Source organism: Suncus etruscus, chromosome 18 (assembly GCF_024139225.1).
Source record: "Suncus etruscus isolate mSunEtr1 chromosome 18, mSunEtr1.pri.cur, whole genome shotgun sequence".
NCBI lineage: Eukaryota > Metazoa > Chordata > Mammalia > Eulipotyphla > Soricidae > Suncus > Suncus etruscus.
Window position 1 is genome coordinate 35,124,990 of NC_064865.1, and position 25,099 is coordinate 35,150,088.

The following is a 25,099-nucleotide window of genomic DNA, read 5'->3' on the forward strand; positions in this document are numbered from 1 at the left end:
GGAGGAGGGAAGGAGGCCTTTGAGAGTAAATCAATAGCAACAGAGTATTGGGGTCTTCTTAGGCTGAGAGTCTATCATATCACTTAGGGTACGATTTTGTGTGGGGATAATTATCTGCTTCTCGAGGAGCCAAGAACTGAAGGTAAAAAGGGTTAAATGTGGGGTAATGGTGGTTGGGGGTGAGGGAGTGAAAGACTACACATGAGCTTGTATGGCGGTAGGCCAGGGCAGAATATAATATAGACATTCTGCATCTGCAAAGCATACATTAATCAGAGAAAATACTGCCCCCAAGCAGTTTTGAGAATGGAGACCAGGGAGAAAGGAAGTTGCTGGTGATTGCCCCAGCCCAACCGTCTTTAGAGTTCTCCCCGGCACCCTCACCTCATGCCGGCCGGCCAGAGCAAGCATCCAGAACAAAAAAGGATTCTGATGTAGAGCTGAAAGCTAGAAATCCATCCACCCCCGCCCTAATCTTTCCCCCTCATGTGCTGGATGGGGGTTGGGGATAGTCCTGGGGTCCTCTCGAGAGTCCTCCCTGGCACCCACCTTTCTGGCTGCCTCGATCAGCACCCAGGCATGCCTCAGGATGCTTTTCTTTCATCATCCCCTACTATTCCTGATAGCAGGGCTGACTGGCCTGAAGTTTGGGGAGATATTTTTTTTTGGAGGGGGTCACACTCGACAGCCCTCAGTGGTTACTTCTGATTCTACAGAAATTGCTCCTGGCAGGCTCAGGGGACCATATGGCATGCCGGGATTCTAACCACTGTCCTTTTGCATGCAAGGCAAACGTCCTACCTCCATACTTTCTCTCCAGCCCCTGGGAGTTGTTTGTTTGTATGTTTGTTTGTTTTGTTTTCATTATCTGGTGGTGCTCAGAATTTGCTCCTGGCTCTTTACTCAGGAATCACTCCTGGCAGTACTTGGGTTGATAGACGAGATGCTGGGAATCCAGCCAGGGTTGTCTGTGTGCAAGGTAAGTGCTCTGCCCACTGTACTGTCCCTGGCCCTGCTGGAAGTGCTTCTTCACCCAGCTTGTGGCTACTGTCAGCTTCCTCTCTGAGAAGAAATTGACAGTGTGGCTGTCCCTCACCCCTTCCAGCATTGACTGGATTGGACAGAAGCCATCTTAGAGCACCCAGCATCTAGTCCAAATTTGAGGTCACAGAGCAAGGGTAGGGATCTGGAGGTGGTCTTGTGCCCATCTCACTTCCTTCTCCCTCATAGGCACCCTAATGTCTGAGGAAACTCTGACCCCTTCTCTGTTTTTTTTTAACATTATTTATTATTTATTTATTTATTTATACGTTGGGCCACATACCAGCAGCCCTCAGGGGTTACCCCTGGCTCTGTGCTCAGAAATCGCGTCTGACAGGTTCAGGGACCATATGGGATGCCGGGAATCAAACCCAGGTCCGTCCCAGGTCAGCCATGTGCAAGGCAAATGCCCTACCACTGTGCCTGACAAAGATCTCAGATCTTTGACTCAAATCAGCTTAAGTTGGTCTCTTCATTTATTCTTTCATTTTTTGTTTGTTTGCCTTGTTTATTGAGCTATACCCCACACCTGGCTCAGAGGTTACTCCTGGTCGGCACTTAGGAATCACTCCTATGGTGCTCAGGGAACCATAGAGGATGCCAGAGATTAAACCCAGGTTGGCTGTGAGCAAGGCAAGCATGCTATCTGCTATACTATCACTTTGGTCACATATTTCTTGCAACCAAACAATATCAGGTTTTGGACCCAGGGAGTGGCTCTGTGGTAAAGTGGGTGTATCACATGTATGCGCCCTGGGCATTGCAAGCAACAGACCAACCAACCTGCTGACCAACAACTGTGCAGTTTTGGGCTAGGAGCTCCAAAGTAGGAGTATTTCTTGTTTGTTTGTTTTGGGGCCATACTCTGAGATGCTCAGAGATTACTCCAGGCAGGGCAGGAATTACTCCTGGTAGTGCTTAGGAGATCATATAGATGCTGGGGATCAAACTTGGGTCAGCCATGTGCAAGGCAAATGCCCTTATTGTTTTACTATCTCTCCACTCCAGAAAAATACCTTTATACCTTTTCATCTCCTCCAACTCTTGTGTTTTCTTTGGGGGAAGGGAGTTTGGGCCATACCTAGTGGTGCTCAGGGGTTACTCCTGGCTCTGTGCTCAGTATTTGCTCTTGGCATATGGGTGCCCTTATGGGATGCTGGGAATCAAACTTGGGTCCATCCCAGGTCAGCTGCATGCAAGGCAAGCTCTACTATCTCTCTGGCCCCCTCCTCCAACTCTTGGGGGTAAAGTGGGAGCATTATTATAATTATAGTATAAACTGAGGTAGTCCAAGGTAAAATTTGAAAAGAAAAACTTTAGAGCTAGAGAGTAGTTGAGTAGATGGGGCCCTTGCTTTGCATCTCATTGTCCTTGTTTCCATCCCTTGAACTGCCTGTGCTCCCCTGAGCCCCACAAAGAGTTAATTCCTGAGCACAGAGCCAGGAGTAAACCCTGAATTCTAGCAGCTAGGGCCTAAAAACATTAAACAAAGAAAAATACTTTATTCTACTTTTTTATTTTTTGGTGGTGTCACACCCAGTTGTGCTCAAGGAACCCTATGCTGTGTCTGGGATCAAACTGAGGTTGACCGCATGAAGACAAGAGCCTCACCTGCTGTCCTATCTCTCTGAACCTGTTCTCTTTTTGTTCTCCTGGCAATGTTTTTGAGGACAGATCAGATCAGGATGCCACTTTCTCTTTGAGATAAGCTCTGTAGCAATAAATTGGTCCAAGGTTGGGGACAAGAAATGATTCAGGCCAGGCACATTGTCTACCAAGGTTGACATGAAAGCAGCAAGCCAAGAGAACAACAAAAAAAAAGTCACCATTTATAGTTTCTGATTTGGATTGACAAACAAAGAACATGCGTCTTTTTAAGTTATCTCTTCCCCAAGGCCAAGGGGACCAGTGTCAGTCCCCAAATATGGCATTTCCTGTGTGAGTTTGTGGACAAGGATAAAAGGAAAAAGAAGGGGGGGGGCTCTTGGGGAGTCTGAACAGCAAGATAAATGGGAGGCCTCACCATCTCCAAAAGGCCATGTCTCCACACAAGGGAGCTTCTCCACCATGCTGCTCCCCGGACTGCTGCTGTTATTGTTCCTGCTTACCAGCACCCACCTTTTCCGGGGCCGCAGAGAGCTCTGTAACCTGCACCTCCCACCTCTAGCTCCTGGCTTCCTGCACCAGCTGCAACCCAACCTCCCCATCTACCTGTTGGGCCTATCTCAGAAGTTTGGACCTGTCTACAGACTCCGCTTGGGGCCCCAAGGTGAGCGTCCCGCCCCTGTTGGCCCCTAAGTTGGGTGCAAGGCTCCTCTTCCTGCTGACCCTGGTCATCTCCTTTCCCCCAGAGGTGGTGGTGCTCAACTCCAAGAGGTCCATCGAGGAAATCTTGGTCACAAAGTCACGGGACTTTGCCGGCAGACCCCAGGGAGTAGCCAGTGAGGGACAGGCTTTCCTCCAGGGGCCCAGTGGGGGCTGGAGAGGTTGGCAGAGCCAGGCTTTAGCTTCCCAGGTCAATGGTAAGTCAAGCCTTCTCCTTCCACCCCAACTTCAGACAATCTCATCTCTAAGAACCAAGCAGATGTCTCTATGGGGGATTATACTCATCTCTGGAAGGCCCATAAGAGACTCACTCGCTCTGCCCTGCTGTACAGTGTCCACAGTATTCTGGAGTCTCTGGTGGAGCAGGTAACCCAGGAGCTCTGTGAGGTGAGACTAGATGCCACAGTTACTGGGGAGGGCGCTGAAGGGGGGCTGACCTTTCCCATCTGCTTCTCACCCCTAACCTGCTGAATTCCTGTTCCAACTCAACAGCGCATGAGAGCCCAGGCCGGCACTCCTGTGGACATCCAAAAGGAATTTTCCTTGCTCACCTGCCGCATCATCTCTTACCTCTCCTTCACAGACAAGGTCAGGGCTCCTTTACCTTCACTGTCTTGGACTACTGCCAGCCCCTCCTTGACCCGAGGTCCCTCCTTTTCCTGGCAGGAGGACACAGTTGTTCAAGCCTTTAACAACAATGTCCAGGACTTGATGACCACCTGGGAGCACTGGTCCATTAAAATTTTGGAATTTCTTCCCTTTCTCAGGGTGAGGAGGTGCCCCCCACCAGGAGCCCAGGAGAAATGGGGATGCCCTCACCCCCAACCTGCAATGCAAATGTGCACCCTTACACTTTCTCCCCTTGCTCCCTGCCCAGTTCTTCCCCATTCCAGGCCTCAGGAAGCTGAAACAAGCTCTGGAAACCAGGAATTGCCTGGTGGAGAAGCAGCTGCGGCAGCACAAGGTGAGGACTGAGGGAGGCTCTGTGGGTGATGTCACCACCCAGGTCTAGGCAGCTTCCTTGACATCTGCCAAGCTAGGTCTTCAGGCCGGTTCCTCTTCCTGTGCAGGAGACTATGGTGGCAGGCCAGTGGAGGGACATAACGGACTTCATGCTCCAGGGAGTCAACAAGTTGCAAGGAGAAAGGGGTCTGGAGCTCCATGATGATCATGTGCTGATGTCTCTGGTGGACATTTTAATTGGTGGCACCGAGACCACAGCGTCCGCCCTGGCCTGGACTGTCCTCTTCTTGCTACACCACCCTGAGGTACGCCATGTGACTGAGCAAAGGCTTCTTAGCCTAGCTAAGCTAGGCCTAGCCTAGCTTCTTTTTTTTTTTTTTTTTTTTTTGTTTTTTGGTTTTTGGGCCACACCCGGTGACGCTCAGGGGGTTACTCCTGGCTATGCGCTCAGAAGTCGCTCCTGGCTTGGGGGACCATATGGGACGCCGGGGGATCGAACCGCGGTCCGTCCGAGGCTAGCGCAGGCAAGGCAGGCACCTTACCTTTAGCGCCACCGCCCGGCCCCTAGCCTAGCTTCTTAGCCTAGCCTTACTGCCCTGGGGTGCAGCCATGTTTGGGAAGGGGTTCTACCTTCTGTCGATCCCTCCCAGTCTCAGGCCCAAGATTCCAGGCTGGGCTGGAGCGACAGTACAGCAGATAGGGCGTTTGTCCTGCACACTGCTGACCCAAGTTTGGTCTCTGGCATCTATATGGTCTCCTGTGCACTGCCAGGAGTGATTCCTGAGTGCAGAGCCAGGAGTTAGGGATGTGGCCCCTGGGGGAAAAAAAAAAGATTCCAGCCTTGTCCCCTATTTCCCAGATTCAGAAGCGACTACAGGAAGAGTTGGATGTGCAATTGGGCCCCAGAACCTCGGACTCCCGAATCCAGTACAAAGACCGCTGGCGGCTGCCTTTGCTCAATGCCACCATCTCCGAGGTGATGCGCTTGCGGCCGGTGGTGCCCCTGGGCCTACCGCACCGTGCCATGCAGCCCAGCAGGTGATTCCTCAGAGCAGGGCTAAGTGGGTCTCTGAGGAGGGGCTCTGGCCACCTCTAACGCCACCCTCCCTGCAGCATCATGGGCTACGACATCCCCAAGGGCATGGTGATCATCACCAATTTGCAAGGCGCCCTGCTGGACAGCACAGTCTGGGAGCAGCCACACGAGTTCCGGCCGGGTATGTGCAGAGTGGGTGCATTGCACGCAGCGTGGGGGGTGGCAGAGGCCGATCGTGACCTCCAGGGAACCCCGATTTGTCCTGTGGTCTGTAGAGCGCTTCCTGGACCCTGCTGGCAGCACCAACATCAACTCAATGATCTTTGGCTGCGGACCGCGCTCCTGTCTGGGGGAGCCCATGGCACGCCTGGAGATCTTCCTGGTGTTGGCACAGCTGCTCCACACCTTCACAGTGCTGCCACTAGAAGGCGCCCTGCCCTCGCTGGAGCCCCAACCTTACAGTGGGGTTAACCTTAAATTACAGCCTTTCCAAGTGAGGCTGCAGCCCCGGCAGGTGGGCGAATGACACTGAGCAGGCGGACACGAGTGTGCCTCGGTTTCTCCTTTTATTGCTCCCCTACGACCCTTTCCCCTCCCCCCTGTAAACATAGTGCTGTGAGATCGCAGGTGAAGGCTCCTCCTTTGCTGGGTGAAGGCACCTGGGCTCTTCTCCGGGTGTCACCCCTCAGTGCTTGGTTTGTAGTCACACCCTGGCGGGAGCAGCAGCTCAACCTCCCTGCACCGGAGGCTGGTAGTTTCTTGGTCTCAGCTTCATTTCCGTGAAGGGCACGGAGAACTCAAAGCCCTTCCAGTAGTACCAGCTCACTCCCTGCAAGGGGGTGAGGGAGAGACTCAAAAACGGGCCCATCTGCTCACCCTGCTACTTTCAGTGGTGCCTGGAAATCAATCGCCGTCCCTTCCTTCTTCTCCCTTCAGTTTTCTCTGCTGCAAAGAACTGAGGTCAACCCTGAGCTGGCCCTTCCCAAAATAAAGCATGACCTCAACCAGATTCCTTTGTGGGTTGGCACGACTGTCTCACCCTACCTGTTGCAGTGCATGTCCCACCTGGGCCGCTGAGTCCACCACCCCAACTCTGTGAAGCCCCTCTCTCCTGGCCTCTCACCTGGTGGTCCACTGTGCTTCCGTAGAGCCCGTTGAGGTTGGCATAATGGCAGTTCCTGTACCACCAGGCCCCGCGGTACGAGACAGCGCAGGAGATGAGCGAGTTGTTGGGGTCACGGTTTCGGGCGGAAAAGACGCTGCCGCTGTGGTAGCTCATGGAGTCCCCTGGGAGGGTGTGGAAGGTGCTGTGAGTCTCCCCCTCTCACCCCTGCCCGGAGCTCTTTCTGGGCCCAGTCCTCTCACCTGCTGTGCCATGGTAGCCTTCCACATGGAGGCGGTAATTTTGGGCAGCCGAGTCCACGCGGAAAGAGTCGTACTCGGCGAACACGGCCTCATCTCCTGCCCGCAGGTCCACACGCAGGGAGTAGTCACCAGCTTTAGTCAGGCTGTGCAAGGCCTCATTGCCTGAGGTGGGGGGCATGGGCTCAGCAAGGCCCTAGGGTCCATGGGGAGCCCCTCCCTTGCCTAGTTCCCCATCATCATCATCAGGCACTCACCCAGCCAGAACTCCCTGGAGATGTTCCCGAAGCCGTGGGCATATTCCTCCCAGTCCCTCCAGAAGTCAGTCTTTCCATCCATGCGCCGCTGGAACACCTGGGAATTGGGTAGGAGCACCATGAGCTGAGCTTACCAACTTCGAGCCACATACAGCCCCTGAGGTTGGTCGGTCACCCACCAGCCATCCGCCTCCGTCTGTCTCCATGTCACAATACACGTTCAGGGGGCGCTCGCGGTTGCCATTGAGGAAGATGGTGGTGGGTCTGGAGGTGCTAGCTCCATTTTGCATCTCTTCCCCGCAGTCTCTGGGAAAGGGGACCCGCAGCCCACCTGGGGAGAGCAGAGTGAGGGCCATCCTTTCTCCCAACCCCAGCCCCTGCTGCCCTCTCAGCCCCTGCAGTGGGCCCTGGTGTACCGGTGGTGAAGGAGGTGGACACAGGTGGCGTGAAGCTCTCGCCCCACATGGCCCGGAGCCAAGCGCTATAGAGGGTGGAGGGAAAGAGACCCTGGAGCTGATAGGAGATGATACTTCCAGGGAGCAGGATTTCCTGGGGGACGGAGGAGGGGGTTCGTCAGTACAGAGGCAGAACCTCCTGGAAGGAGGAAGGAGGGCCGGCCAGTGGGTGCAGTTGAGGGCACCTGGGTCTCTCCTCCAGGGCTGCTAAAGCTGAGCAGGTACCCAGTTGGCGGGTCTTGGGGCTCAGCCCAAGTGAGCAAGGCTGTACGAGGGGTCACTTCCTTGGCCTCCAGATCCCGAGCAGCCTCTAGCCCTGGGAGAGAAGATGGAGATGAGGGGCATCCCAACCCCCTGAGCATCCTTCCCGGCCCCTCACATGCACAGGCATGGTCATACCTGTGGTGAAGTTGACGCTGGCAGAGGAGGTTAAGTTCGAACCACGTGTGCCCCACATGGTGGCTGTATAGTTGGTGTAGGGCTCCAATTTGTCCAGTGTGTACTCCACGGCAGTGCCTGGGGCTGAGCCCGAAATCGGGGGCACTGCAAGTATGGGAGATGGGGGTCAACATCTGCTCTTCCAACACCTGATTAGGGCCTGGCACCCCTCAGGGCTCCCCACCTCACCCTGACTCACCCTTTTCGGCTGTGACCTCGAGGTCGTACTTGTCCACAGGCAAGTTGGGGGGGTCCCAGAGCAGCACCGCAGTTTCTTTTGTCAAGTTAAGCACTTGGATATTGGTGGGACCATCGGAGACTGGGGGAAGAAAGTGAACTCGCAGTGGTTTCCTGTGCTCTCCTCACCTCCTAGTTCTTTATGTTGGGACCCCCTGTACCTCCTGTTCTAAATTCAATTCCCATCCCTCCTACTGGTCTGTCCCTCTCACCTGTCGTGAAGATGCCGGTGAGGGGCTCACTCTCCTCAAAGCCACGGATGGAGACCACGGTCACCTCGTAGGTGCTACCTGAGGCCAGTCCCTCCAGCAGCTGGTTCAGGGCTTTTCTGTCCACCTGCACACTCTGGGGTTCCCCTGAAGAAGGCACAGCAATTCAGAAGGTCACCCAGAAAGTCAGGAGGAACTGTGGGGGTGGACAGAGGGTGAGGTGCAAGGGAAGGGGGCAAAGGAGACACAAAAAGACATCACCTCCGCCAGACAGCTGATAGGAAACTTTGAAGCCATCCACTTGGGATAGGGGCGGTGTCCAGTGGACGATGGCTGAGTGCTCCTTGACTTCACTGAATTGAAGGTCACGGGGGCTTTCCAGAACTGAAAGGACACGGGGTAGTGAGGCACAAACAAGCAGAGAGACCTCCGCCTCAGACAGGCCCCGACACTCATCCCCACATCTAGAAATGGAAGTAGATTCTTCCCTGTTATGTTGGATTGCACCCACGTCCCAACTCCTAAAGTACAAATGGCCCCTTCTTTGGGGCAGCCTATGTGTGTGGTTCTTGGAGGGTGCTTACCTGGGCTGAGGGTGCGGGCAGTGCCCTGGACACTGTCGGCCTTGTGGGGGCCGCGCAGTCCATACAGTGTGAGGCTATACAGGGTGCTGGGACTCAAGTCACGCAGCACGGCCGTTCGAAGATCTCCCTTCACCTTCAGTTCTCTCAGCATCAGGGGCCGCGGGTACGGCTCCAGGGGGCTTGATGACGGGATCCCATAGCGGAGCAGGAAGGAGTCAAATGCCCCAGGTGGGGCCTCCCAGTTGAGCCGCAAGGAACTGGTGGTGACATCGGTTACTGAGAGCTGGGACAAGCGTGGGCCTGGCTCCCCTGAGGTCTGACCCGGTGGCGCTGGCCCTGCAGAGAGGGCAGGAGACAGAGCATATTAGCTGGGTAACTGGAGGCAGGTCCCTTGTGGCCTCTACATCCTCATCTGTAAAATGGGGCTGATGAGAGGCTGGTGCACACAGTCAGACTCATGGAGACACAGGTGTTATGGCATGATCTGTGGATGCCTTCTCCAAGGGCCCCTGGTTACACTCCTGCCTTGCAGTCACCACCAAAGGATACACCCCTTCAGTTCTGGCACTTGGGTAGTGAGGCAGAATGCTGGGTTCTGGCCCGGGGCCCTTTTTACCCTGTTGCACCCTCTCATCCCTGGTGCCCTGTTTCACCCCTGGTAACCTCCTCTCTCACCTATGGTGCTCATCTCACCTGTGGTACCCTCTGCTGAGATGGGCCCCAGGCGCTTCCCATTACGGAGGCCATAGAGCAGGAACTTGTAGGAGGTGCTGGGCTCCAGGTTTGACACGAGGACCTTGTTCTGGTTGCCACCCACGAGCAAGGTCTGGGGCTTCCCATTTGCTCCTGGGTACTGGACCATGAAAGAATCAAAGGTGCCCTGGGCCACAGTCCAGGAGAGTCGCAGGGAATGCGGGGCCACCTCGCTCACTGTCAGCTCTCCGAGCTGGGGCTCTTCTAATGGCTCAGGGGCCTCTGGCTTGTCTTCTTTTGGGGCTGTGTGGAAGAAACCAGGGGACTAGCTGAATGCAGAAGATCAAGAGGTTCCTATTCCATCTCCATCTCCAAAGAGCTGGTGTCCCTTGGGCTGGCCCAGGGTTGAGGTGGGGCTTTCTGGGTCTTGATCACAGAGGCAGGTACAAAGAAAAGAGGGCCTGAGGCCCTTCCACCAGAGCCCTTCTGGACTTGGCCCTGTGGTGGGCCCATCCATTTGAAGTGCTTCTCTCTCCCAAGTATATTTGTTTGTTTGTTTTGCTTGGTTTTAGCTTTTTGGGCCACACCTGGTGGTGCTCAGGGATTATTCCTGGCTCTGTGCTCAAGAATTACTCAGGTTGATTGAGTAGCAGGTAAACGTTCTACTCTCTGCGTCATCAATCTGACCTCAAAGTTTTTCCTAAGATTTTGGGTCATAATCAGTGATGCTCAGGGGTTACTCCTGGCTCTGAACTTAGAAATTACTCCTGGCAATGCTCAGGGGACCAAATGGGATAACAGAGATAAAACCTTGTGCAAGGTAAGTGTCCTATATCATATTTACATCCTCTTCTGGATTAGGCACTTTCTCTCTTCTGCCTAGTCTGTTTTGCATCCCTGCCTCCACCACCTTTCCTTCCTCCCCACCCTGTCAGGGACAAGCAGGGAAAATGCAGCCACTTCCTGAGCTCAGGAGCATGGTCAGGTCATCCCGTCTGAGGAAGCTGTGGGCCTAACAATCTAGGGGATGCCAAGGATGAACCAAGCCAGCTGGATAGAGCCAACCTGCTCTCCAGGCAGATCTGGGCAGGTTTGTAATTTAGAAAAATGCAACCAGAGCTGGTGGTCTCAGTTCCCCTTTGTTTTCCTGGAACTTTTCCCTTTCAGAAAAGTGTTCCTAACTCTTGTGAAGGAGGGAATTTGCACCTCATTGTGCTGTCCTAGTAAGCAAGTGCTGGTCCAGTGAGTATATGAATTGGAGATCATGAGTTCCTTCCCTGTCACCTGTCCTGGATCCTGCTATTGACATAGTCTCTGTCCCTGTCAGAGCTGGGCCTGTGACACTTCCTGAGCATGTATAGGACTCCCCCAACCAGTTATGTGACCCCTTCTCTCTTCAGCCCAAAGTACAGCTTACCAGTTACTCCCAGGACAGAAATGGGGCCCAGATGCTGCCCCCCAATGATCCCATAAAGCAGAAATGTATATGTTCTGTGGGGCTCCAAGTCCTCTATGGTGATTTCCCGCTGGTCTGCGGCTGCAGGCACTGTCCGGGGTCGTCCGTCTGCATCATTGAACTGGATCAGGAAAGAGTCAAAGGGGCCCTGGGCCACTGTCCAAGAGAGGCGCAGCGAGTCAGGGGTTTCGCCTGTCACTGTCAGCTCCCCAAGGCTGGGTGGAGGCTTCTTCTCCAGGGCAGCTGTTGGGGAAAGAAACTAAGTCAAAGGCTGCTTTTGGGACCAGAGCAGTGATGCAGGGGTAGGGCATTTGCCTGGCACGTGACTGACCTACGACGGACCATGATTCGATCCCTGGCATCTCATATGGTTCCTTAAGCCAAGAGTGATTTCTGAGTGCATAGCCAGGAGTAACCCCCAAGCACCAGGTTTGGTCCAAAAAAAAAAAAAAAAAAAAAGAACTGTCTTTATCTCAGTGCAAGTCACTTCTGGGAAGTGGGTGGTCAGAACAGGCCACTGAAGTGTGACTTCAGGGAGACAGAACTGCTGTGTATGGGGAGGAGAGCAGCCCCATTTCCTCCTGTGGTCACTTTCCTGCAACACTGGGGTGCAACCACAGCATAAAGGCTCCCCTCCTGAGAGAGAAGTGTGAGGATGCTTCTGTTTCTTCTTGGTCCCAGTTCCCTTTACTGTAATGTCAGAGCTGAGGATTGCCAGGGTTGTCAAGGATATGCCCCCGATAGTGAGCCCCCTGGAAAGGAGAGCGGCGGTAAACAGGACCTTGCCAGAGCCCTCCTTCCCTTGCTACTCTTCAGCCCAGTCCCTCTTACTCTTCTTCAGTCCAGCCCTCCTCCCTCAACTTCTCCAGCCCTGTTCCACCACCATGGACAGCTGGGGGACGAAGGGGAGGGAGGTTAGGGGTGGGCAGATGGAAGTTGGAGAGAAGCCTCCTGAGTCCAGCCCCATGGGGGCTGAGGAAGAGAATGATGAAATCTGAGGGCCCTAAGCTGACCATGAGACCTGTCTTTTTTTTGTTTGTTTGTTTTTGGTTTTTGGGTCACAGACGGCAGCGCTCAGGGGTCACTCTTGGCTCTATGCTCAGAAATTGCTTTTGGTAGGCTCCGGGGACCATATGGGATGCCACAATTTGAACCACTGACCTTCTGCATGCAAGGCAAATGCCTTACCTCCATGCTATCTCTCCAGCCCCTTGGGATCTGTCTTGTTTGGCCAGAGTGACTCATGGTCCTTTGAGTGAGGAAAGCTCAGTGACCTCCCGCTACCCCTTCCTTGGGGGTGCAGGGTGCTGAGTCATGGGCACAGTGATACTAGATTTTTCCATAGGTATTTTGCTGCCAAAGCTTCCCAAATTTTCCAGCTCTTGTGTCAGACTTGGACGGAAGAAGAATGTGAACATTTATTGCGAGCCATTAGATATTATTCATAATCATGACGTAGGTGCAGAAGCAAGGCCCCAAAGACAGAGTGTTGTGTCCATGGACACAGCTCTGACAAATAGAATTTGACACGGGTCTGTGGAACTCCTAAGCTCTTTGTGTGGCAGAGGAAGTCCATGAAGGAAGGAAATAATGCTCAGCACAGTGCCAGGCATGCAGAAAACACACAGGAAATGTGTTTGGGGGATGAGTGATAGTACAGCAGGTTGTATGCTTGCCTTGTACATGGTTGACCCAAATGAGGATCCATGGAACCCCATATGGTCCTCCAGCCCTGTCAAGAGTAAGTAGAAAGAAAGGAGGAAGCCCTGAGAACCACTGGGTAGGGCCCCAAAACAAAACAAAACAAAACAAAAAACAAAAGAAAAAGAAAAAGCTTGATGGGTGTCTTCATTGTCATCAAGCCCAGGCCAAAGCCAAGGTCATAAACACTGAGAAGCAGAAGGACCTGCTCTGGAGGCTCAGGGAAAAGGAAGGAGAGGAGAGGCAGCTCACCAGTGGTGCCCTCAGCAGAGATGGGGCCCAGTCGCTTTCTGCCTGCCTGCCCATACAGCATGAACTTGTATTTCTTATTGGGCTCCAGGTCGGGTACAATGACTTCTCGCTGGTCTGCAGCCACAGGCACCATCTGGACCTGCCCATCCCTGTCCTTGTACTGCACCATGAAGGAGTCGAATTGACCCTGGTGGACTGTCCATGAAAGGCCAATGGAGTCTGAGGTCACACTGGTCACTGTCAGCTCCCCCAGGACGGGTGAAGGTTTCCTGTCTGGGACTGGAAAGGAAAGAGGTACATGGAGAGAGACATGCTGAAGAGGGAGGCCTGGAGCTGAGCTATGTGAAGAGAGGGCAGTTGGGGTGACAGAGGAGCCTGGGAATAAAATAAGTGTCCCCAGGGTACAGGAAGGAATGAGGAGCAAAGGGACAGCAAGATCTGGCTTCCACTGAACACAGCAAATGGGTCCAGAGTGAGGAGCACAGAGACAAGAAATTGCAACTGTGGCCCTAATGGGCAAAGAATAGTTGGGAGATTCCAGGGCCCATAGCCAGCAGGCCTCACTCACGAGTCTTTGCCTCTGCAGACACTGGTCCGTGCTTCTTCTCATCCTGGAGCCCAAAGAGGAGGAACTTGTACTTGCGGGCTGGGTCCAAGTCAGAGATGATGACCTCGCGGAGGTCTCCATACACAGACACTGCCTGCGGCTGGCCCTGAGCACCCTTGTACTGCACTAGGAAGGAGTCGAAAGGGCCCTGGGCCATTGGCCAAGAGAGATGCACTGTGTCTGAGGTCACAGCCACCACAGCCAGTTCCCCTAGGCGAGGTTCCATGAGAGGCTGTGTGGGTAGTGGAGCTGGAATAGAGCAGAGAAGGTCGAGGGCTCAATGCACATCCCTACCCCTGAGAAAAGCACCTGGCTAGCAAACACAAATCTGGGAGAAAACATATTTAAAGTGCATGCTGTGTTTGTACATTGTTTTTATTTTTTCCTGGCTCTGTGCATAGACATCATGCTGGTGAGTTTGGGAAACTATATGGAATGTGGGAGTTAGATTTGGACCAGTCCCATGAAAGGCATGGGTCCTGACCACTGTACTTCCTTGATGGACCTATGTCCCCCCATCATTATATAAGGAGTTCACAGAAAATCCCTCAATCGTTACACAACACAGCCATTATTATCTGCCCCACTTGGCTAATCTGTGGCACAAAAATATTCAGGAAATGTTTTCTTTTTTTGGTGGGGGCACACTCAGTGATGATCAGGAATTACTCCTATCTCTGTGCTCAGGAATCACTCCTGGTGGGGTTCAGGCTGGGGATGGTACCCAGGTCAGCAGCATGTAAGACAAGTGCCCAACAGCTGTAAGGTTACCCAGCCCAGGAAATATACCTAAAACAATAAGCAAGGGCCCAAGAGCTGGCATAAAAGACCTGGGGTACAAGTTTTGCAGGTGGGAAACCCAGATTCCATGTCAGGTCCCACAAGGTCCCACAGCACCTGTTGAAAGTAGCCCCTGGAGCACTCCCAGGTATGTTCCAGAAACAAAAACAAAGTAATCAAGAATAGCACATTCAGAATGCAAGTCAACCAGAGACCTATCCTAAGAACACTGTGAGCCCTCTGGAGAGCTGAGCAAGTCTGTTGATGCTCAGATGACCTAGACTGAGCATGTGTGACTGTGATAGGATGAAGGAAACTGAGATGAAGGCAGCACAGACCTCATCACAATTGTTCCAGGATAAGGCAGAAGGATTTGTGAGGAAATGGAAATCTGGGAGGAAACCCTGGAGCAGAGGGAAACATAGACAAGGCTGCCCCACACTCACCGGTCACACCTACGGTGGACACGGGGCCCACACGACGCCTGTCATGCAGCCCATACAAGTTCATCTTGTACTTTCGCCCCGGTTCCAGGCCCTGCACGGTCACCTCACGCTCCTCGCCCCCAACACGAACCAGCTGGGGCTGCCCATAAATGTCCTTGTACTGGACAGTGAAGCTGTCAAAGCGGCCCTGGGGGACCGTCCAGAAGAGGTTCAGCGAATCTGGGGACGATCCTGTCACTGTCAGATCCCCCAGTACAGGCTCCTCGGGGGCTTCTGTGCTGGCTTTTGTGGGACTTGGGGTGCTTTCCATTTCTGTAGGAGGTTCTTCCTCTGAAACTGATAGACATAAAGTACATGAGGGACCCATGACCCTGGGAGTGGATGGAGAAGGGGAGGCCCAATGGGGAGACCTGAGTTGGGTGTGGGGAGACCATCCTTGGAGCAGGAGGCCTGCTCAGCTCACATCTTAGCATACTGGGGCTGTCGGGGTGCTGTTGGGGACCCAGAACAGCCACCAGCACAGCTCCCAGAATCTCTTTCCTGTCCAGAAGGACCTCTTGGTCTTCAGAGGGCTTCCAGAGGAAGAAGGGACCAGAAGGGCTCACACTCACTCAGACCCAGAGACAGTTGATCCTCTCTCTGGAGTTCAGCCTGAAGTCCACCCCAGCCCACTCACCTGTCACTCCGATGGCAGAGACAGGGCCCACCCGCTGGCCACTGTGGAAGCCAAACAGGTTCATCTTGTACTTGTGATCTGGCTCCAAGCCGGAGATGGTGACTCTGTGCTGGTGGCCTGGCACCCTCAGTGCCTTGGGCTGCCCATCCCCATTCTTGTACTGGACCAAGAAGTGGTCGAAGTGGCCCTCAGGGACTGTCCAGGAGAGGCTCAGGGACTCAGAAGTGGCATCAGTGACTGTCAGCTCCCCTAGGTGAGGCTTGGTGGACGGTTGGGTGATCATGGATGGGGCTGTTGCAACTGGGGCCATTTCTTCATCCTTTGCTGGGGTTGGATAAGGAGACAAAAGTATGAACAGGGGATCCTGGCATTTTTCCTGGACACAAGCATGGAGGCCAATAGCCACTGGTAAGACATTGAGTAGTGGGGAACATTCAGTTCTTGGGGTGGTGGCTATAGTGTTTTTATTTACTTTTGGGGGGTCTAGGTCACACCCAGCGGCACTCAGGGGTTACTCCTGGCTCTGAGCTCAGAAATCTCTCCTGGGAGGTATGGGGGACCATATGCGATGCGGGATTTGAACCTCCATCTCTCCTGGATCAGCTGCATGCAAGGCAAATGTCCTACTGCTGTGCTATCTTTCCAACTCAGCTGTGGTGTTTTAAGCTTCATGGTCTGAAGCTGAACAGACATCCAAGGAGCTCTTCTCAGCAGGTCAGCAGGGGAAGGTGGAGGAAACAGTGAGATAATAGAAGCAGAATGTTCTGACACAGTGACAAATCTCACCTCCTTTTCTACTGTTGGTGACATCTTACCCTAGTTTGCCTTGAACTCACTTGCTACCTGACAGCATATCCCTGACCTTTCCCTCTCTAGCACCTCTTCTCTCTGAAGCCAGGGTCACAGGCCCAAGTACCATGGGCCTCCATTTATAGGGAGTCATATCCAAGCCCCCAGCTGCTCAGAACCCTATGCCCCAAGTCTTCTAGGACCTATTTATGTCCCCATCTGCCACGAAATTCACAGTGTTCAATTCTCCTGACTTCTTCCAGCCCTGTCGCCTCTGCACGCTGGCAGCCCTATGACTACCACCCCCATCACTTCCTCCTTTCCTGCCTCCTCCCAAACATTCTACTAACAGGGACATTGACCTGTCACTCTCTAACCTGCCCCCAATGCTCAGGCCTGTGCAGCCTCAGATCTCAGCTGTCCTATGTGTACCCTTGTGCTCCAGCCTTGGTTGTTCCATTGGAGTCTAAAGTCTAATAAAACCTAAAGTATTAGTAGGAGTGCCAAGGGTATATTCTGAGCTCTTTAAGCCTCCTTCATAGCTTCCAGTCAGTGGAGCAAAGTAAGGAATCAGGGAGACAAACATTCCTCTCCAACACACTCAGAGATTTACACACACTAATTCTTTGCAGCAAGAACTTTGTCACTCAAAGTCTAGTCCTGGAACCAACCAAATCAACATCTCAGAGAATCTAGTTAGAAATAGGGATTCTCTGCTCCCAGAAAAAAAAAAAACTGTAGAATCTGAACCCGAACATTTAGCAAACTCCCCAGTCTTCACCACAGATGTGCCATCAAGAATATTGTTTTCGGGGCCAGAGAGATAGCATGGAGGTAAGGCATTTGCCTTTCATGCAGGAGGTCATCGGTTTGAATCCCGGCGTCCCATATTGTCCCCCGTGCCTGCCAGGAGCAATTTCTGAGCCTGGAGCCAGGAATAACCCCTGAGCACTGCTGGGTGTGACCCAAAAACCACACACACACACACACACACACACACACACACACACACACACACACACACACAAAGAATATTGTTTTCATGAAGATGGGAATCAATCAAAAAATGTCTTCCAGCACCCTCACTTACCGGTTACACCCACGGTGGATACAGGGCCAACACGTCGCCCATCGTGCAGCCCATACAGGTGCATCTTGTACTTCTGCCCTGGCTCCAGACCCTGCACGATCACTTCACGCTCTTCGCCATCAACATCCACCATCTGGGGCCACCCTTCCTTGTCCTTGTACTGGATGGTGAAGGCGTCAAAGCGGCCCTGCGGGACCGTCCAGGAGAGGCTGAGCGAGGCTGGAGATGATCCTGTCACTGTAAGCTCCCCCAAAAGAGGCTCCATAATGGCTTCTTTGGGCCTTCGGGTGCTTTCCATCTCTGTTGGGGGCTCTTCCTCTGAATCTGAGGAGACAAAGTGCATGAGGGCTCCAGAGTTTTGGGAGAAGAATGGAGAAGGGAGGCCCAGAGGAGTCCCTGAGGTAGGTGTGGGAGCCAATATTGAGGCTGAGTGTTCTACTCAGCTTACAGCTCAATGGCTGGGACTGCAGGAGAATGGTGGGGACCCATCATAGCTCCCAAAGCCTCTTCCCTGTCCAGATGGACTCTTTGGTCCTCAGGGGCCCCTAGAGAGAGGCAGGGACTAAAGCTCCCACACACACTCACCAAGGTCCAGAGATAGCATGATCCTCCCTTTGGGATCAGGCCTAGAGACTCCCCAAACCTCTGATACCCCTTCACTCACCAGTCACGCCCACAATGGACACAGGGCCCACACGCCGTCCATTGTGCAGCCCGTACAGGTTCATCTTGTACTTGCGCCCTGGCTCCAGGCCCTGCACGGTCACCTCACGCTCCTCACCCCCAACACGCACCAACTGGGGCCGCCCGTAAATGTCCTTGTACTGGACAGTGAAAGTGTCAAAGTGGCCCTGGGACACCGTCCAGGAGAGGCTCAGTGAATCTGGGGATGATCCTCTCACTGTCAGTTCCCCCAGGACAGGCTCAACGGGGGTCTCCATAATGGCTTCTGTGGGACTTGGGGTGCTTTCCATCTCTGTGGGGGGCTTTTCCTTTGAATCTGAGGAGACACAGTGCATGAGAGCCACATGAATCCTATGAGGATAGAGAAGGGAAGGTCCAGAGGGGTCCCTGAGGTGGGTGGGTGTGGGGAGCCATCCTTGGGGCAGGGCATCCTGCTCAGTGAACAGCTCAGTGACTGGGGACACAAAAGAGCTGTGGAGATCCAGAGACAGCATGATCTTCCCTCTAGGGCCCAACCTAGACTCCCCAAAACCCTGATATCTCCCCATCACTTACCGGTCACACCCACAGTGGACACGGGGCCCATACGCCGTCCTTCATGCAGCCCATACAGGTTCATCTTGTACTTGCGCCCTGGTTCCAGGCCCTGCACGGTCACCTCATGCTCCTCGCCCCCAACATGCACCACCTGGGGCTGCCCATAAATGTCCTTGTACTGGACAGTGAAGCTGTCAAAGCGGCCCTGGGGGACTGTCCAGGAAAGGCTCAGAGAATCTGGGGATGATCCTGTCACTGTCAGCTCCCCCAGGACGGGCTCCTCTCGGGGCTCTATGATGGCTTCTGTGGGGCTTGGGGTGCTTTCCATCTCTGTGGGGGGCTCTTCTTCTGAATCTGAGGAGACACAGAGTGCATGAGGGACCCATGAGTGCTGGGAGAAAGATGGAGAAGGGGAGGCTCAAAGGGTCCCTAAGGTGGGTGTGGGGAGCCCATCCTTGGCACAAAGAGGCCTCCTCAGTGCATAGCTCAGCATACTGGGGCTGCATGGGGGCAATAGGGATCCAGCACAGCTACCAGCACAGTTTCTAGAGGACCTTCCCTGTCCCAAGAGACCCCTCTGTCCTCAGAGTCCCCAGAGAGAGGCAGGGACCAGACAGGTACCCACATCCCACTCACTCAGCCCTAGAGACAGCTTGATCCACCCTCTGGATTGAGCCTAGAGATTCCCCAAATCTCTGGTACCCCCTCACTCACCGGTCACACCCATGGTGGACACGGGGCCCACACGCTGCCCCTCATGTAGCCCATACAGGTTCATCTTGTACTTGCGCCCTGGTTCCAGACCCTGCACGGTCACCTCACGCTCCTCGCCACCAACACGCACCAGCTGGGGCCGCCCATAGCTGTCCTTGTACTGGACAGTGAAGCTGTCAAAGCGGCCCTGGGGGACCATCCAGGAGAGGCTCAGTGAGTCTGGGGATGATCCTGTCACCTTCAGCTCCCCCAGGACAGGCTCCTCAGGTGTCTCCGTGCTGGCTTCTGTGGGGCTTGGCTTGCTTTCTATCTCTGTAGGGGGCTCTTCCTCTGAATCTGAGGAGACAGAGTACATGAGGCCTCCATGACCCAAGGAGAAGGAGGGAAAGGTAGGCCCAGAGGGGCACCTGAGGTGGGTGCAGGAAACTCATCCTTGGAGCAGGGAGGCCTGCTCAATGCACAGCTTGTATGCTGGGGGCAGCAGTGGAATTGTGAGGTGATCGAAGAGGCTATTCCCTGTCCAAGAGAACTTTCTGTCCATAAGGGACCCCAGAGAAAGCCATGGACTAGATAGGTTCCAACATCCCACTCAAGCAGCCCCAGAAACAGTGTCATCCTCCCTCTGGCTCCCAGCCTGAGACTCCCCAAACCCTTGGTATGCCCCTCACTCACCAGTCACACCTACGGTGAACACGGGGCCCACACGACGCCCCTCATGCAGCCCATACAGGTTCATCTTGTACTTGCGCCCTGGTTCCAGGCCCGGCACAGTCACCTCACGCTCCTCGCCCCCAACACGCACCAGCTGGGGCTGCCCATAAATGTCCTTGTACTGGACAATGAAGCTATCAAAGCGGCCCTGGGGGACTGTCCAGGAGAGGCTCAGCGAGTCTGGGGACGATCCGGTCACTGTCAGCTCCCCCAGAACAGGCTTCTTTATGCTTATTTCTGTGGGAATGGGGGCCTCCTGGGATTCTGAAGAAGAGATTAGGGGATTCCAGCTGAGAATAAAATTCTATAGGTAATATCAGAAAGACCAAATAAGTGTACAGCCTATTGTGTCTTCCCACTGATGTTAAGGGTCTCTGCATTTGCAATCATTCACTCATTGCTGGAAAGGACTGAGACTGGCCCGGGCCCATCCACATTGTGGCTGCCGGCTCCGATAACTTTCAGCAGGCTGTTTGGAGTTATGTGCCAGGAGCCTACATAATGCTCTTTCCCATTGACCCAATATTCACATTTCTGGGCATTAATCCTAAGAAAATTATTAAGCAGGAAAAGTTACATCATGGGAGTTCTTTGGGGAGGATTCGGGACAGTACCATGTGCAGGCACTGGCAGGAGCTAAAAGCTCTTTGCTCCAGTCCTTTCACCATGGAGTATCCAATAACCACTGGAATGATGATTGATGTAGGTGGTGAGCCGCAGGATAATGTTCACAGTCTAACTTGTATACCGACAAAAACTTAAGAGCCAAGAATTTTGCAAACACTTTGCAGCTTTAAAATGTGCCCTGGGGGCTGAAGAGAGTTCAGGCACTAGTTCACAGCCAAGCCAGGTTCAATTTCTGTCATCCCATACAATCCCTGGAGCTGGCCAGGAGTAATTTCTGAGCACAAAATCTGGAGTAACCTCTGAACACCACTGGGTATGGTGTTCAAAACAAAATCAATAAAATAGTTTCCAAAACCATTAAGCATCTAGAAAACAACAAAGATGAAATACATATATCAAAAACTATAAAACTATATATAGAAGAGGGCAAAGGAAATGGAAAAATATTCCATGGTCATGAATTGGGAGAATCAACTCTGTCAAAATGACCATCACACAAAGCAATATACAGATTCAATGTAAGCCCCATCAAAATTCCAATGAATTCTCTAAGGACTTAGAACAAATGTTATTAAAATTGTATAGACTCAAACTCCCAGAAGGGCCAAGGTCATTACCAGAGATCTAGTACTTGGGCACAAAATTTGTCTTACCTGGAAAGGATTGCATTCCCTGACTTTAAATTATACTATAAAGCTAGAATAATAGGAACTGTGAGTACTGTTCAGAGGCAGGTTCTGAGACCAATGGGATGGAATTGAGAGACCAGAGACCTAAGGACACACTCAAATCTATGGACAATATATGAGCAAGGAGGTGTATAAGTGAAGTGGAGCAAGGAAAGCCTCTCCAAGAAAAGGATTCTGGGAAAACTAGATAGAAAGAAAAAATAAAGAAAAGAAACAAAACTGGATTCCCATTCACATTATGTATCCCTCTCTTTCATCAGATATAAAAGCCATTTCAAAGTAGATTAAAAACATCAAGTTTAGGGGCTGGAGAGATAGCATGGAAGTAAGGCGTTTGCCTTTCATGCAGGTCAGTGGTTCGAATCCCAGCATCCCATATGATCCCCTGAGCCTGCCAGGAGCTATTTCTGAGCATAGAGCTAGGAGTAACCCCTGAGCACTGTCTGGTGTGACCCCCCAAAACAAAATAAAACAAAACAAAAACCAAACAACCCAGAGCCAGGTTCTGACCAATGACAAATGAGTGAATAAAGAAGTATGGTACATATGTAATAGTATAGTTACAAGAAAAGATAAAATCTTGCCAATTGCTGTAACTTGAATAGAACTGGTTGGCATCATGTTAACAAAGTAAGTAGAGGGAAAAGAACAAATACTAAAGGATCTCACTTATCTATGGTAGACAGAAAAACAAGGCAAGAGAATGGACATTTATTGAATAATGACAAACTTTTGTCTTTTGATTATAGAAACTGAGATTATCAAGCAATAGGGAAGTGGAAAAGGCAGGACTAGACGTGACATAAGAGGACCAGAGTAAAAAGTACGTACAGCAGATAGGGCATTCGCTTTGTAGTGGCCAACCCAAATTTCCCTGGTATCCCATATGGTCCCCTGAGTCTCACCAGGAGTGATTCCTGAGGCAGAACCAGGAGTAACCCCTGAGCATTGCCAGGAGTATTCCAAAACCAAAAACAAAACAAAAAAAGAAGTGACATAAGGACAGTGACAGAGCACTGTCCTTTGGTGGTGGTATTGATGCAATAACTTTGTGTATAAAAAACCATAAACATTGTATTTGTAAAATACAATTTTACTAAGTAAAATTTTAAATTTTAAATTAGAAAGTTTTAAACATCTACCTAACTACTTTCACTAATTATAAAAGAAATTCTTGACAAAGGAAAATCCTAACAGCATAGAACAAAGTGAAACAAACAAAAGCTGTGCTGGAACATGTTTTTGTCCCACATCCATGCATCTCTTGGGATATATTTTCTTCCAATTTTATTACCAAGCATGTTATTTTCAAGTGGTTGTGATTAGTGTCCTTGCAAAAATTTGAATTTCTTTTTCAATGTAATATTACAAAGTGTCAAATGTTGAAGTATTTTCTGATGGCATATTATGATGATCATCTTATGGATACTGAGTTATCATTTAATCATTCCAGTGTGGGTATATGTTGCCATCTTTCCTTACATTTTAAAAAAAATTGCTCTAGTTAATAGTGCTGTGAATAAGAAAGAGAAGAAAGTTCTGGTAAAGTTAGGCTTGGCTTTGATTTGACACATTTCTTTTTTTTTTTTTTTTTTGGTTTTTGGGCCACACCCGGCAATGCTCAGAGGTTACTCCTGGCTGTCTGCTCAGAAATAGCTCCTGGCAGGCTCGGGGGAACATATGGGACACCGGGATTTGAACCAACCACCTTTAGTCCTGGATCGGCTGCTTGCAAGGCAAACGCCGCTGTGCTATCTCTCCGGGCCGATTTGACACATTTCTTGCTTGGAGGTTGCTAGTGGCTGTCCCGCAGTAGAGGCCAGGTGTGCATACAGAAATTACAATAGGCAAGACCCAAATCCAAATCCCAAATGGCTGGCTAAAGAGAACAGTCCACCAACCTATCCATGGGTCGCAGTACCCCCCCTAGAGCCCCAATAACCAGTTACTCACCAGTCACACCCACGGTGGACACGGGGCCCACACGCTGCCCCTCGTGCTGCCCATACAGATTCATCTTGTACTTGCGCCCTGGTTCCAGGCCCTGCACGGTCACCTCACGCTCCTCGCCACCAACACGCACCAGCTGGGGCCGCCCGTAACTGTCCTTGTATTGGACAGTGAAGCTGTCAAAGCGGCCCTGGGGGACCGTCCAGGAGAGGCTCAGCGAGTCTGGGGACGATCCTGTCACCGTCAGCTCTCCCAGGACAGGCTCAATGGGGGGCTCCATGATGGGTTCTGTGGGGCTTGGGATGCTTTCCATTTCTGTGGGGGGTTCTTCCTCTGAATCTGAGGAGACACAGAGTACATGAGGTCCCCAGAGTCCTGGGAGAATGATGGAGAAGGGGAGGCCCAGATGGGGACCTGAGATTTGTACAAGGAGCCCACTCTGGAGCAGGGAGGCCTGCTCAGTGCACAGCTTAGAGTGCCTGGGCCATGGGGGGAACAACAGGGGACCCAACAAAGTCTGTAGCACAACACTCAAAGCCCCTGTCCTGTCCAAGATAACTACTTGATCCTCAGGAGGTCCCTGAGGGAGGCAGGGACCAGAGGGGTTCCCACACCCCAATCACCTAGGCATAGAGAGAGCATGATCCTCCCTCTGGGGTCAGCCTAAAGACTCCACAAACCCTGATACCACTCCACTCACCAGTCACACCTACGATGAAAATGGGGCCCACACGCCGCCCCTCATGCAGCCCATACAAGTTCATCTTGTACTTGCGCCCTGGCTCCAGGCCCTGCACGGTCACTTCACGTTCCTCGCCCCCAACACGCACCAGCTGGGGCTGCCCATAACTGTCCTTGTACTGGACAGTGAAGCTGTCAAAGTGGCCCTGGGGGACTGTCCAGGAGAGGCTCAGCGAATCTGGGGATGATCCTGTCACTGTCAGCTCTCCCAGAACAGGCTCAATGGGGGGCTCCGTAATGGCCTCTGTGGGGCTTGGGGTGCTTTCCATCTCTGTGGGGGGCTCTTCTTCTGAATCTGAGGAGACACAGAGTGCATGAGAGACCCATGAGTGCTGAAAGAAGGACGGAGAAGGGGTTCAAAGGGTCCCTGAGGTGGGTGTGGGGAGCCCATCCTTGGCACAAAGAGGCTTGCTCAGTGCATAGCTCAGCATGCTGGGGCTGCATGGGGGCAATTGGGACCCAGCACAGCTACCAGCACAGTTCCTAGAAGACTTTCCCTGTCCAAGAGACCCCTCTTTCCTCAGAGTCCCCAGAGAGAGGCAGGGACCAGACAGGCTCTCATACCCCAGTCACATGATGACAGCCCTCGAGACAGCATGATCCTCCCTCTGGATTCAGCTTAGAGACTCCCCAAATCCCTGGTACCCTCTTACTCACCAGTCACACCCACGGTGAACACAGGGCCCACACGCCGCCCCTCATGCAGCCCATACAAGTTCATCTTGTACTTGCGCCCTGGCTCCAGGCCCGGCACGGTCACTTCACGCTTCTCGCCCCCAACACGCACCAGCTGGGGCCGCCCGTAACTGTCCTTGTATTGGACAGTGAAGCTGTCAAAGCGGCCCTGGGGGACCGTCCAGGAGAGGCTCAGCGAATCTGGGGATGATCCTGTCACCGTCAGTTCCCCCAGGACAGGCTTCTCTGGGGGCTTCGTGCTGGCTTCTGTGGGGCTTGGGGTGCTTTCCATCTCTGTGGCGTGCTCTTCCTCTGAATCTGAGGAGACACAGAGTGCATAAGGGCCCCAGAGTCCTGGGAGAATGATGGAAAAG

General features: G+C 52.6%; 2 protein-coding genes across 2 annotated transcripts in view; one reads left to right on the top strand and one right to left on the bottom strand.

Moving 5' to 3' along the window:
- The first annotated feature begins 3,108 nt into the window (after positions 1 to 3,108).
- LOC125995792 (steroid 21-hydroxylase) lies at positions 3,109 to 6,018 on the top strand. The gene is made up of 11 exons (XM_049764778.1): positions 3,109 to 3,310; positions 3,393 to 3,482; positions 3,599 to 3,753; positions 3,859 to 3,954; positions 4,033 to 4,134; positions 4,244 to 4,330; positions 4,437 to 4,634; positions 5,189 to 5,367; positions 5,443 to 5,546; positions 5,641 to 5,879; positions 5,977 to 6,018. Exons 1-11 carry the CDS (start codon positions 3,109 to 3,111, stop codon positions 6,016 to 6,018), a joined length of 1,494 nt encoding a protein of 497 aa, XP_049620735.1.
- TNXB (tenascin XB) overlaps positions 5,915 to 25,099 on the bottom strand; it is a 70,975-nt gene continuing 51,790 nt past the window's right edge. The window contains 23 exon segments of the mRNA XM_049765188.1: positions 5,915 to 6,194; positions 6,489 to 6,652; positions 6,731 to 6,892; positions 6,985 to 7,081; positions 7,164 to 7,315; positions 7,401 to 7,533; positions 7,625 to 7,755; positions 7,839 to 7,982; positions 8,077 to 8,196; positions 8,327 to 8,470; positions 8,585 to 8,707; positions 8,908 to 9,243; positions 9,601 to 9,903; positions 11,018 to 11,299; positions 13,010 to 13,288; positions 13,578 to 13,865; positions 14,843 to 15,154; positions 15,519 to 15,842; positions 18,637 to 18,972; positions 19,333 to 19,662; positions 23,313 to 23,648; positions 24,010 to 24,339; positions 24,708 to 25,019. Of these exon segments, the coding sequence (XP_049621145.1) occupies positions 6,093 to 6,194; positions 6,489 to 6,652; positions 6,731 to 6,892; positions 6,985 to 7,081; positions 7,164 to 7,315; positions 7,401 to 7,533; positions 7,625 to 7,755; positions 7,839 to 7,982; positions 8,077 to 8,196; positions 8,327 to 8,470; positions 8,585 to 8,707; positions 8,908 to 9,243; positions 9,601 to 9,903; positions 11,018 to 11,299; positions 13,010 to 13,288; positions 13,578 to 13,865; positions 14,843 to 15,154; positions 15,519 to 15,842; positions 18,637 to 18,972; positions 19,333 to 19,662; positions 23,313 to 23,648; positions 24,010 to 24,339; positions 24,708 to 25,019 (5,240 nt within the window). The 3' untranslated portion in view covers positions 5,915 to 6,092.

What these genes read in the sequence shown, in the direction of transcription:
- LOC125995792 (XM_049764778.1), top strand. Translation starts at nt 3,109, where the DNA reads ATGCTGCTCCCCGGACTGCTGCTGTTATTGTTCCTGCTTACCAGCACC. An exon ending in CAGACCCCAGGGAGTAGCCA is followed by an intron (nt 3,483 to 3,598) that starts GTGAGGGACAGG and finishes CCCCAACTTCAG; the next exon opens with ACAATCTCATCTCTAAGAAC. An exon ending in GCCACACGAGTTCCGGCCGG is followed by an intron (nt 5,547 to 5,640) that starts GTATGTGCAGAG and finishes TGTGGTCTGTAG; the next exon opens with AGCGCTTCCTGGACCCTGCT.